The sequence below is a fragment of the Macrobrachium rosenbergii genome, chromosome 4, assembly GCF_040412425.1.
Source record: "Macrobrachium rosenbergii isolate ZJJX-2024 chromosome 4, ASM4041242v1, whole genome shotgun sequence".
In the NCBI taxonomy this organism is placed as follows: domain Eukaryota; kingdom Metazoa; phylum Arthropoda; class Malacostraca; order Decapoda; family Palaemonidae; genus Macrobrachium; species Macrobrachium rosenbergii.
In genome coordinates this window covers 4441209-4454625 of record NC_089744.1, presented here as the reverse complement: position 1 = coordinate 4454625, position 13417 = coordinate 4441209, and the positions used below count along the sequence as shown (strand labels likewise).

Sequence of the window (13417 nt, the reverse complement as noted above, 5' to 3'; positions counted from 1 at the left end):
AACTGGCATATAAATGTCAAAGAACTGAAAGCAGTTCATCTAGAACTACAGTTTTTTGAGTCAGAAGTGTGCAACAAGACAGTGGCAGTCCACTCAGACAGCACGATTGCCCTGTTTTACATTAAGAATCAAGGGGAAACGCACTCATTCTCCCTTTGCGAAACAGCAAGAGACCTTCTTCTTTGGTCGAACCAAAATCACACCGAACTTCTGACATGCTTAATTCAAGGGAAGCTAAATGTTCTGGCGGACGAATTGATCCACCAGAAGCAGGTTTAACCCACAGAGTGGACTCAGGTCTGCTTGGATCTATCGAAGTTGTTGGGGACACCAATCCTAGATATGTTCACTCCTTCCAGAAACCATCATCTCCCATTGTTTTGTTTGCCAGTCCCGGATCCATTAACATGGGCAACAGATGCCATGCTTCAGGACTGGCCAAACAAGGACCTCTATGCCTTCCTGCATCTCAGTATGGTGAGGCAAGTAATAAACAAATTTCAGACTCATCAGAATGTATCAATGATTTTAGTAGCCCTGTTTTGGCCAGCAAAGGAGTGGTTTCCGGACCTTCTCAACCTGCTGGCGGACTTTGGAAGACTGCTACCTCAAAAGCCTCTATCCGAGACTGCTACCTCAGAAGCCTCATCTGCTCAGACAGCCCCACTTCAGGTGATTTCATCAAGGGTTGTCTACTCTGGCCCTGACAGGTTACAAACTGTCAAGAAACTCCTTAGGAAGAAGGGCTCTTCAAGATCAGCTTCAAAAGCTATTGCCAAGTGCAGATGGCAGTCCTCTGATAGCGTATATCAGGCTAAGTGGGCAATATTTCAAGCCTGGTGCAGAAGGCATAGTATTTCATCTACTCGACATCTGCAGAGGAAATGGCAGATTTCCTGCTATATTTGAAGGCCTCCAAGAGCCTGTCGACTTCCACGATCAAAGGTTATAGGGCCATGTTAAACTCTGTCATCTGACACAGGGGAGTAGATCTTTCCTCTAATCAGGACTTGTTGGCTCTCACTAAATCTTTTTACAACATGAAACAGGAGGAGGTAGCAGTAGTCCCATGGAACTTAGATGTAGTTCTTAAATGGTTGTCTGATCGTCGATTTGAGCCTATGCGCTCAATTTCATTACAGGGCTTGACTAGGAAGACCCTCTTCCTAGTAACCTTGGCAACAGCAAAACGGGTGAGTGAAATCCAAGCAGTGGATAGAAGAGTTGGCTTCTCCCAAGGGAATGCTGTCTGCTCCTTTTCCCTCGTGTTTTTAGCTAAAAATGAGACACTTTCTAAGCCCTGGCCTCATTCTTTTATCATTAAAAGTCTGTCAGAAATTTTAGGTCCAGGTGAAGAAGAGAGAGAGTTCTGTGTCCTGTGAGGGCTCTGAAGTATTGCTTTCACAGCACAGAGGGAGTGCGTGGATCTTCTAGTTTTTTATGGTATTCAGTCCAGAACCCCAGGCGTCCACTGTCAAAGAATGCCCTGGCATTCTTCCTCAGAGTCCTCATCGCGGAAGCTCATTCCATGATTGCGGATGATGCCTTTCCCTCTTATAAAGTGAGAGCTCATGAGATAAGAGCTGTAGCCACTTCATTGGCATTCAAACATAATTTATCTCTCTCTTCCATGTTACAGGTGACTTTTTGGAAGTGCGAGTTGGTGTTTGCATCCCATTATTTAAAGAAAATAGAGACAATGTATGATAACTGCAGTACACTGGGTCCGTTTTCGGTGGCTGATGTGGTTTAGGTGAAGGAAACATAGGAAGCATTCCTTCCTTTCATTTGAAATAAGGGTGTTGAGTTTTTAGGGGAGCCTGGCGGTACTGTGTACCCGGAGTACCCTCCAGTTCTTTTATGGTTGGGTGATGGTTTTGATATTTTTTGTAGTATTGGTGACAGTCTCTTTTCTGGTTATATATATATATATATATATATATTGTACTCTGCCCAGGTCAGGGCCATCACGTTATTCTTTGTTAGCAATCGGAATTGACCTTTGCTGCAAAGTACCCACTGGAATAGTAGGCGACCCACGGCTATACCGCCATGCCACTATTCAATAAGAAGAGTGCCAACCAGAGCAGTATCTTCCTGCAGCAGCTCTCTATCAGGTAAGGAAACAACAAGCATTATATTAATGCTAGCAGTTTTTTCTATTCTCAAATTCAATACCAATCCTTATGTTTTCGGGTAGATACGTATATGCATCCCACCTCCTGTCAGTGTGGGAATCAGCATTTTAATTACTTTGTCTAAGTTGCTTATATAAAAATGACACTTTTATAATAAAATAAAGTTTTATATATACTGTACTTAACAAGTATATACATGATCGGAGCCCACCATCCTCCCCTCGCATGAACATAAGGTCATAAACAAGTTGAAGCTCTTTTGCTAGTTGTTCCTGCTTCCCTGAGAGTGGCCAGGGCTAGTCACCTACCCAAAACAAAATAACAACCTGCGAATTTCAAAATTTTAGCTGCTGAGCAAGCGAAATTAACAGTAATGTAGTTACTTGGTAAGTATATATAGAATTTTATTTTATTATAAAAATGTCATTTTTGATAGAGATATACCTAAAATGCTAGAGATATACCTAAAAATTTTTATCCAATCTCTGCAAGTTTTATTGGAAATGAGTTAAAAGTTATCAGATTTTGGTGAAGGATGCTAGTAGTAATGGGTTTATATTGTACACTGCATCACTGACAGAAAAGAATATTTTCCACTTTATGTAAGTAAATACTGAAATTATTTGTTAACCGAAATAATTAGATGTAAATCAGAAGACTGAAAACTGCTGTCAGTCTGACCTATCAGTGGACAGACAGGACATGAATGACTTGCCACATCTGCTACCAAGGTTTGTAGACAGAATTCCATTTAGGGAATAATTGTTAGCTAATTAAAAACATTAATCATATATTCATTTCTATTTTTAATTTTTTTTTATACTAATTAATTTCATTTTATGGCTTGCTGATCAAGTGTCCATTCAGTATGATGCTGTATGTCTTTTCTTTTGAAATGTCAATAAATTTCAGGGGAAATCCACCCCTGTCCCCCCTGGGTGCAGAATTCGTTGTGTATCATTTCTGATTTTGTTTTCCTGCATTTTTCGTGGAAATAAAACACTGATTAAAACCACATATTTTAGTTTTCCCATCACATATTTTGGCAAAAATACATAATATAAAAAAAACCTAAAATGGCCTAAATAACAACATTTTTATCCTATCTCTGGCAATGAATCTCCTACATTAATGGTGGTGATTTGTATTTCTCTAGTAACAAATATGAAAATTTTAAACAATATATATTTCATTTAGATATACAAACCAAAGCCTTTTGTCATAAACCCACATCCGCCATCCTTGTTGCCAAAGGAAAAAGTGCTGATTTAGGGCAGGTGAGTGTGGGACTCCCAAACTCTCCTGCTTATCACCAACTAACCATCTCATTACCAAACTTTAACAACTGTTTCCACCCCATGCTTAAGAGTAGTCCTAGATGAAATTCTCTGGTTTATATATTTAGGAAGAATGCAAATTACCTTGAAAATTTTTCATTTTTCAACAAAATTCCCTTACTTGTTGGGTGGTCTCGTCATTTATGTGCACTTGGCTCTGGAGCAAGCCATGTTTCAGCTTCCTTATATCTCCTGTCCAAACAGGGATATCTTTGTGGTCCTTTTGTCTGATCACTGGGGCTAACTTAGATTTTATATATTTCTGTTGTAGAGTACCATATTTGCAAATTGTCAAAAACAGCTGAAACCATCTGAATATTTTTGGAAGGTCATTGTTGCAAGAAACCAATAAAAAGAAAATCTTAATCCTTGGCTGGGTTTTTGGCCAAGTTTGAATATATAAATACAGTATTTGGATATTTATATATAAGTAGTATATAAACATTTGAATGTATGTTACCTACAATTTGTTGAAAAAAATTTTTTGATGTGTTATCATAAGTCATATGTAGACCTGTGCATGTTTTCACAGTACATTATGTCTGGGAATGGTAGTAATTTTACAAGCAGATGCTCAGAAAATATCTGAAACAGATATTAGACATTTTATAATTGAGACAATAATGCATCCATGAGTTTGAGTTAATTGCTATGATGATAGTACGTCTATTGAAGAGGTATGCTACTATATAATAAATTTGAAACCTGGATATTTACTCTCATAGGTGAGCAGTCAAGATGATGAGTACTCAGCACAAGTTCATTGGGTGTGAGGTTTCTATAGAGGTAATTGGAGGTCTAGGATGGTACCAAGGCCAAGTCGTGTTCATTAATGACCAGAAACAGACCATCACCATCACAAGAGTTCTTCATAATGGCCGTCCTGCTGCACTAAATGAAGTCACAATCAAGTGAGTCATGATAATTTTTTAGTTGTATTTATTTTTAGTGTTAATTATCTTTGTCTCTAAAATGGATTTATAATTTAATTATTTTTATATAAGTAACTTACCCAATAATTACATAGCCATTAGTTTCACTTATCGGCAGCTTAAAATTTTGAAATTCGCAGATCGCACTCGTGTTTTGGGGTAGGTGACGTGCCCCGCCCACTTTCGGGGCGAAAGAGAGGAACAACCTAGCAAAGAGCTCAGTTTGTTTCTGCCAGCTGATGGTTGAAGTACTGTACTGTGGTTGGCAGCAGCTTGATTTTGGAATTCGTACTTTCCTGGGCAGGCCTGATCATTGAATTACAACTCTATTCCTGTTTTTTAGACTTATTATTTGACTTTTTCATAATGTCCGACACTAGTGCTTCTAGTTTTAGGTATTGCAGCAAAGGCTGCAATACTCGTCTGACCAAGGAATTGTATGATTCTCATACGATGTGTACTGTGTATAGAGGACAAAAATTGTTCCGTTGACTTGAGATGTGCAGAGTGTAACAACTGGGACTTGGAAAAAGTGGAAAACATTAGATTCTTATTTGAAGAAACTTGCTAGGGACAAAATAAGGAAAGCGACGGGTAGGGAGTTTAGTAAACTAGCTAGTCAGGATTTGTCTGCTAAATCAGACACGAATATTCCTTTAATTTCTGTAAACCCTGTTCCATCTCCTCTACCTGTTCAAACCTCTCCTTTGCCCAACCCTAACATTTCCTATCTCAATCTGCTAGACGTCCTAAAGAGCCAACAACATTTATTCCCAGACCTTTGATGCCCCTTCAGACACAGCCCTTTCGGAGCAGCAGATCTAGACAGTACTCTAGACCGAGATCCAACTCCAGTTTTAATCAGTATTAAATCAGAAAATCCTCTTCTAAGCCCTCCCCCAAGAAATGAGGACTTAGTCCTCCGTACTCAAGAAGGAGCAAGACTCCTTCTCTTTTGGGAGCGTTGGGAGCAGAACCCTGGATAGTATCTGTCCTGAAGGAGGGCTACACCATTCTGTTTGTGAACAAACCTCCTTTAGCCAACAAGCCTGTCGCACTGACAGCTTATTCACCAGGCTCAAAGAGGTTTGTAGCCCTCTCGCAAGAGGTCAAGTCTGTCATGCTTTTTAAAAGGGGCCATAGAGGTGGTAAAAGACATTTACTCTCCAGGATTTGACAGCTGACTTTTTGTAGTCCCCAAGTCATCAGGAGGCTGGAGGCCTGTGCTAGATGTCAGAGCCTTGAATGTCTTTGTACAAAAGACAACCTTCAAGATGGAGACAAACCATTCAGTCCTTGCTTCCATTTGCCAGGGAGAATGGATGGCGTCCATCGACATGCAGGACACGTACTTTCACATACACCAATTCATCCTGCTTCGAGAAAGTGCCTCAGGTTTGTTTTCAAGGACAAGGTGTTCCAGTTTCGGGCCCTGTATTTCAGCTTGTCAACAGCCCCCCAAGTGTTCACCAAAGTGCTGGCTCCCCTCGCGAAGTGTCTTCATCTGATGGGGATCAAAATATCCTTGTATCTTGATGAATGGTTAATACATCCTCAATCGAAAGAACAAAGTATGGAGGACCTTTCCAGATATCTTCTCCTGGCTAAGGAATTGGGCCTTCTCATAATTTTGGACAAGTTACAACTGACTCCTTCTCAGGAGATTCAGTTTTTGGGGATGAGGATAAATTCTCAGAGTTTTCGGGCTTTCCCAGTCCCGAAAAGAGTGGAAGCATGCCTGAAGACAATAGGAGAGATATTGGATCTGAACTCTTGCTCAGCCAACAGATGGATCAGCCTTCTGGGCACCCTCTTATCCATGGAGCAGTTCGTTTCTCTTGGGAGGCTACATATGAGGCCTCTTCAGCATTTTCTAAGCACCAGCTGGAACAGGAAGAAGCTCCCAGACTCATTTGTTTTTTCCAATAACAAGGGAGATAAAAGATTATGTATGCTGGTGGAATTGCCAGAGAAGATTGACGGAAGGGAAATCTCTGTATCCTCTTGAGCCCCAACCTAGAGTACTTCTCAGATGCTTCAGATCTAGGTTGGGGAGCTCTCCTTCAGATCTAGGCTGGGGAGCTCTCCTGGGAAGCAAAGAGATCTCAGGAACTTGGTCCCAAGAACAGAGATCTTGGCACATAAATGTGAAGGAGCTAAAGGTGATACACCTAGGCCTTCAAATCTTTGCTTAGGAAGTACACAGCAGGACAGTGGCAGTGCATTCGGACAGCACGACTGCACTGTCCTTCATCAAGAAACAGGGAGGGACATGCTTTCTCCCTGTACAAGACAGCAAGGGACCTCCTCCTCTGGTTGGACCAGAACAACACCAGAGTAGTGACCCACTTCATACAAAGTAAGCTCAGTGTTCTAGCCGCCAGAAACAAGTTCTCCCAACAGAGTGGATGTTAGACCCAATAGTTTGTCTGGATCTGTGGAAACTGTGGGAGAAACCTATGTTAGATCTGTTTGCGTCCTCCAGAAACCATCAGCTCCCTCTTTTCTTTTCACCAGTCCCGAACCCTCTAGCTTGGGTGACCAATGCAATGTTGCAGGACTGGTTGAACAACGACCTTTATGCCTTCCCTCCATTCAGTATGGTGAGGCAGGTATTGAACAAATTCCGGTCCCACCAAGATGCATCATGGCCAGTCCCACTAAGATGCATCCATGATACTGATAGCTCCTTTTGGCCAGCGAAGGAATGGTTCCCAGAGCTGCTAGAGCTTCTTGCAGACTTTTCGAGACTACTGCCTCAAAAGCAGCACCTTTTCAAACAGCCCCACTTCAGGCAGTTTCACCGAAATCTGTCTACTCTGGCCTTGACAGGATACAAACTGTTAAGTGACTGCTCAAGAAGAAGGGCTTTTCAAAAGCAGCTGCCGATTCTTGTACAAGGTGCAGAAGACAGTTGTCTGAGAGAGTCTACCAGGCAAAGTAGACCAGCTTCAGGGCATGGCGTAGGAGACACAGTGTCAGCAGATTTTCTGCTTTACCTGTGAACTTCTAGAGGGCTCTCTACCTCCACTATTAAGGTGTATTGAGCAATGCTAGGCTCTGTCTTCTGCCAGGGAGGAACAGACTTATTCTCCAACCAGGACTTGTCGGACCTAATTAAGTCCTTTGAATCAGTTCAGCTGAAGGGAGTTCCATTGTCTCATGGAACTTAGACACTGTTCTTAAATGGCTATCTAGCCCTCGCTTTGAACCTATGGACTCCATCTCTTTAAGAGATCATACTAGGAAGACTCTTTTTCTGGTTGCTTTGGCAACAACAAAAAAGGCCAGTGAGATTCATGCTCTTGACAAAAGGATTGACTTTTCTCAAGGAAATGCAGTTTGTTCTTTTTCATTAAATTTTCTAGCTAAGAACGAAATGCCATCGAAACCATGGCCTTGCTCTTTTACAATTAAGAGCCTATCTGAAGTTGTAGGTCCAGCTGAGGAAGAGAGAACTCTCTGTCCTTTGAGGGCCCTTAAATATTATCTCCACAGAACGAATTCACTTCGGGGAACTTCCAGCAACCTTTGGTGTTCTGTAAGAAATCCCTCATGGCCTCTGTCCAAGAATGCCCTGGCAGGGACCTTATTTCAGAAGCCCACTCCATGGTTGGAGAGGAGTCTTTTCCTTCCTGTAAGGTAAAAGCTCATGAGATCCGGGTAGTGGCTACTTCTTTAGCGTTTAAGCAGAATTTATCCCTTGCTTCTATTTTACATCAACCTTCTGGAAATGGAAATCGGTTTTCGCTTCCCATTACTTAAGGGATATAGAAACAGTGTACAGTATGAACACTGCAGTACCTTGGGTCCGTTTTAAGCGGCTGGTGTGGTCTTGGGTGAGGAAACGTAGAAGGCAACATCCTTCCTTTACATCTTTACCTTGCAGAGGGTGTTGAGTCATAGGGGAGCCTGGGAGTACTGTGTACTTGGAGTAATCTCCAGTCTTTTCTTTTTACCGGTTGGTATTGGTGTTTTAATATTGTTTTGATGGTTTTGGTGACTGTATTTTCTACTCTGGGTTATGTGTATTGTGTTTGGTACTGCACCCTGGGCAGGGGCATCCTTATTCTTTGCTAGCCATTGGAATTGGTCCATCACTGCAAAGCATCCACTATAGTAGTAGGCGCTTCAGGCTATACCACCTCGCCTCTACAAGATAAGATGAGCGCCAACCAGAGGCAGCATCTACCCGTAGCAGCTCTCTTATCAGGAAGGAACAACAAACATTATTTCAGTGTTAGCAATTTTTCTATTCTCAAATTCATTATTATTACCATTAATAATATTTTGGGGTAGACATGTCCAAGCCTTCCCACCTCCTCTCAGTGTGGGAATCAGCTATGTAATTATGGGGTAAGTTACTTATATAAAAATTACATTTTTATAATAAAGTTTTATATATACTTAGCTATTAGTTGCAGGATCGTAGCCCTCCATCCTCCCCTCGCATGGACATAGGGGCATAAACAAATTGAGCTCTTTACTAGATTGTTCCTCTCTTTCCCCCCGAAAGTGGGTGGGGCACGCCACCTACCCCAAAACATATGGGCGCGACCAGTGAATTTAAAAATTTTAAGCTGCCAATAATTGAAACTAATAGCTATGTAATTACTTGGTAAGTATATATAGAACTTTATTTGATTATATAAAAATGTCATTTTTAGTGTTGGTTTGAAAACATTAAGTAAGCACCCTTTACTTGTCACATGCTAATTGTATAGGGGCTATTCTTATACTTTTCACTAACTTTGCTGTCAAAGAGTTTCCTGTGGCCAAGTCATGAGGTAGTAAAATGAATATCTATAAATGTTGTAACCCAAAGAATAATTGCCTCTCTGGATTACTGTAAGTTGAAAATGCTCCCAAGGACTAGATGATCTTTATTTGAAAATGGTCAACTTTTTCTTCCAAAAATCAAAATCACTGAGAACTGAGGGTTTTATTTTAGTTGAGAAACTGCACTTATTGCTGTATTTTTTGGATGATTCAGTATGAAGAATGTTGTCAGTTAAACGTACTGCCAGCCTTTGACTTACCAGGGTTTTGATCCCAGAATCCTATGTGTAACGCAGATTCTTTATAAAAATTGGTTTACTCATACTAATGCTAATACCTATGCACATGTACATAAAAATACCTGTATACCATATTAAATGCATAATAAATACATGGACATACAAATACCTTAGTGTAAGTAATTAAAGAGATTGTTACATTACTGTGCAGACAGTGTTGTAGAGCATAGTTAAGTCTCACAAGATGAACACAGCATGACAGAATAGTGTTTATAGGTTTTCAAGTAGAGTTGCTTTTTCTTCACGGCTGGAAACTATCCAGTTGCTCCTGTAGAAGAAAGGTTTTTTCTCACATGGCTTATTGCAAGAGGGTGAGGTGCCATCCACAAGTCTGCAACAGATGTTCGTCAGGTGAAGTGGGCCATCTTCTGTGGTTGGTGTTGTGGGAGGAGTATCTCTTGGTTAGCTACTTTTCAGCAGATTGTGAACTTTGCCTCTGATGAGATAAGCTGCTCTTTGTTTTTGCAATAAAGGGCTATCATTCAGCTTTTCTTAGGAGTTCTGTATGAAGGACTTGGACCTCCGTGCCTCAGCTAGGGTTTCCATGCTCGAGAGGGGCTTTGAGTAGTCTTGCCCACCCAGCAAACTGAGTCCTTTGGAGTGGGATGTGACTCTCAGGCTCCCTAGTCTCACTCAAGCACTATGTGAGCCTTTGAAGGGGTTTTGGATAGGAATGTCTTGCTCATGGGTGCCTCCCTACTAACGTAAGCATTGGCAAAGAGCGAGTAGATTAACTTTGTTGCCTCTCTTACTTGGTGTGGCACACAAAGAGTTGGAGGTCTTTCTCGTTCTCATTTGTTCCTAAGTTTGTGGGGGGAATTCAGAACCCATCAGTCTCAGAAGAGAAATTCAAGAGTTACATCTCCTCCTTCCAGAACTTCGTAGGTGATGATCAGGACAAGATCTTGTTGTATTCGGTGAGGAGTTTGTGGTACTACCTGCACAAGACTGGATCTCATAGGCACAAGTGTCAATGAGAGTCCATTAGTCTGGCAAGCATCAGAGGCAGATGTCTGAGAATGCCATCTTAGTGTGACTGTGGAAGGTTATCAAGAAGGTGTATGAGTCATTGGGTGGCTGTATACCCCAGGCGAGGGCTCATGGGGTGAACGGGAAATACTCCTTACCTGGTGTTCAAGAAGTTGTAGGTTGTGACACAATTGAGGGAAGATGTCTGGTACCACAAAAGCACTTTTACCCCCTTTCTACCTCAGGCACATTGGGCATAAGTCTGTTGATATCTCACCTGCAGGACTCGTGGCTGTTTACTGCAGGTAGCTACCATAACTCCAGTGAACAGAAAATCATCTTACTCAAAGCGTATGGTTGACATAAGGTTGTTAAATGAAGAGCAATGGGTTCTTCCCTTTCTCTTTCTCCCATCCAGTAGCCTGCAGCCATATATGTGCTGGCCAGGCCAGATGTATTTGAGTCAAACAACAAAACCTCTAATCTCTTACTTTGTTTTAGTCAGTAGATGACTCCCACCTCCTCCCTATAAACAAAAGGGTTCCTAAGGCTTTAGAATATTATTATCTAGGAGTCCTTCATGATGATATTGCTGCCTTCATAGTTGTCACGTGGGGGAAACCAAGGTTTTGCAGAATATCACTGAGGTTATAAGAAAGGTTACTATGGCTCAGGACCCTGTCATCCTTGACAGCAGGTGGTTACAGGAGTAATTTTTCCTCTGCTCACGTGTATGAACAGGAAATGGTCATCTCCAGGTAGGAGGAACAGCCCTAATTGTGACCTTTTGATAATTCCTCCTACCTAAGGTATGGGTCTCCTTAAAAAAATAACAGAGATTTGTATCCTCGTAGGAACAAATCACAAATTCAGGATTATTTACATTTTTCCTAGATAAACAAATCTGAAGTATTTTGTTGTAATCATACTTGTAACTAACCCCACATATGTTCCTATTGCCAAAGGAATAAGCGATGCTGAAGTAAGTGGTGCCCCCTCCCCCTTCTCCCTGCCCCTTCAGCTCACTTGCTGCCAGTTAACTATATTTTTATCAAGCTTCAGTGACCCAGCCCATTGTCCAAAAGCTGCAGTTTGTACAATGTGATAAAGGTACTTGTGATATAGTAAAACATAGTGTTGAATTACCTATAATTTTGTTCATGACACTCACCTGCCAGATATATATATAGCTGTATTTCTCCGAAATCCAGCTATATATATATCTGCCAGGTAAGTATGAACAAACTTTATTTTATCATTAAAATATCATATTATAATGCTAATTTGCAAGAGTGGTGGTGTTTTCATTTGCCTTCTCATTACTCTGCAGAATTATATAATATTCAATAGTTGTTCCAATTTCTATACTGTACAAACTACTCTTTCACATATGGAGTACTCACGCTTGGCGCATTTCGGGTGTTACTGATTTATCTCTGAAAAACAAAATCCTGACTCGAGGCCTATTGTCACTTGTGACCTGGGTCGGCCTATCTTCACCCATTGTGTTTGCAGCCGCTTCTGAGTCATCTCTCGTTTCATTCATACTGTGTCTTTGTTCTTGGTAGCCTGGGTGTTCGTGCCCTTATGTGCATAGTTATTGTTGGGCTGTTCCTCCTTGATATCCAGACGTTTGGTTATGTCTTCTCTGCCCTCATAGAAAATTGTTTTTCTATGTTTTTTCTTGTCCCTTTGTGCAGGACAAGAAAGTGACATCCTCTAAGTGTACATGATGAATCATGTTGTCTCCCTCTCAAAGCGTAGGGAATAGTTCAGTGACGCTGAGTGTTGTTAAGGGGAGTCCCATACTTACTTAACAAAGAACGTAGACATACTACAGTATTGTATTTACATAAAATGTATCCAACAAAGTATTGTCACAGGTTGTAAATTAGTCTGCAAACTACTGTTAATTAATTAGAATCATTTTTATTATTGCTAGTATCCAAACACTCATATTTACTTTCTACTGTGCTACTTCCTAAATCTGTCTCATTACTGCTGTCCAAACCAACCTGATATCTAGCTAACTTCTAAGATTCCCCTAATAACTATCAGAATACTTTTGTAAATCCCAGGAATTCTTCATTTTCTGTACTTAATTCACACAAGACCTCATCAACATCATTGTCTAATATTTCCTTCATGGTATGCTGTAGTCTTCTTCCTTAATGGGAAACATAAAACTACTAAATGTATGATCTAGTTCATTATCCATCTCAACTAATCCTTCCACCCGTACTCCTACGCTTACACTATCCTTCCTTTTTCTACCTATTTCCTTCTTTTTCCCAGTCTTAACTGTGTTAAAACTAACCGTTTCTCTACTTGGAAATTTTCCTCTTGCTTATTCACATCATCCTCCACTCTTATTCTCAGCCATTCTTTCACCGGATGACTCTTCACATATTCTGGAGGTTTACACCACTTATGCAACTGACTGTGATGTGCCCTAATCTTTTATACACTTCCACCTTCATCCACAGACTCCAACAAATAACTCAATCCCCTCAACCACACTTCAGCCACATTGTAAGGTCCCTCATACTTCTCAAGCTTATCTACATTCAATCTTCCTCTCATTAGAATGTCTTTCAACACTTTCACTAACCTAATAACTCACAAACCTCTCATGCGCTCACTCCAAACATATCTGTCATTCTCAGTCATCTGCATCAAAGACTTAATGAGCCTTTTGAAGTTCATAACATACTCACTTGGGGACATTCCTTTACCCCTGAGGGTATTCACATTATGCATCCACAAGGCTTTTGCAAGACACAGGTCCCATTCATTTTCCTTGTCAGTCATCATATCATCTAATCAATGTCCATATTGTTCGCTCAGCTAACCCATTCTTGCTTCACATATACAGCGTCAAGTATGCATGCTCTAACCCCCCAATCTTTCAACATATTTTCAAACATTCTTCCAGTGAACTCAGGTCCATTATCGCTCAGCAA

General features: G+C 40.9%; 1 protein-coding gene across 2 annotated transcripts in view; it reads left to right on the top strand.

Moving 5' to 3' along the window:
- The window catches only part of Edc3 (Enhancer of mRNA-decapping protein 3), a 54625-nt gene that overhangs the window by 7864 nt on the left and 33344 nt on the right, over positions 1-13417 (top strand). For both annotated transcript variants that reach the window (XM_067089356.1, XM_067089362.1), the window contains exon 2: positions 4201-4386. In XM_067089356.1, the coding sequence (XP_066945457.1) occupies positions 4214-4386 (173 nt within the window). In that variant the 5' untranslated portion in view covers positions 4201-4213. The remainder of the gene's footprint in view (positions 1-4200; positions 4387-13417) is intronic.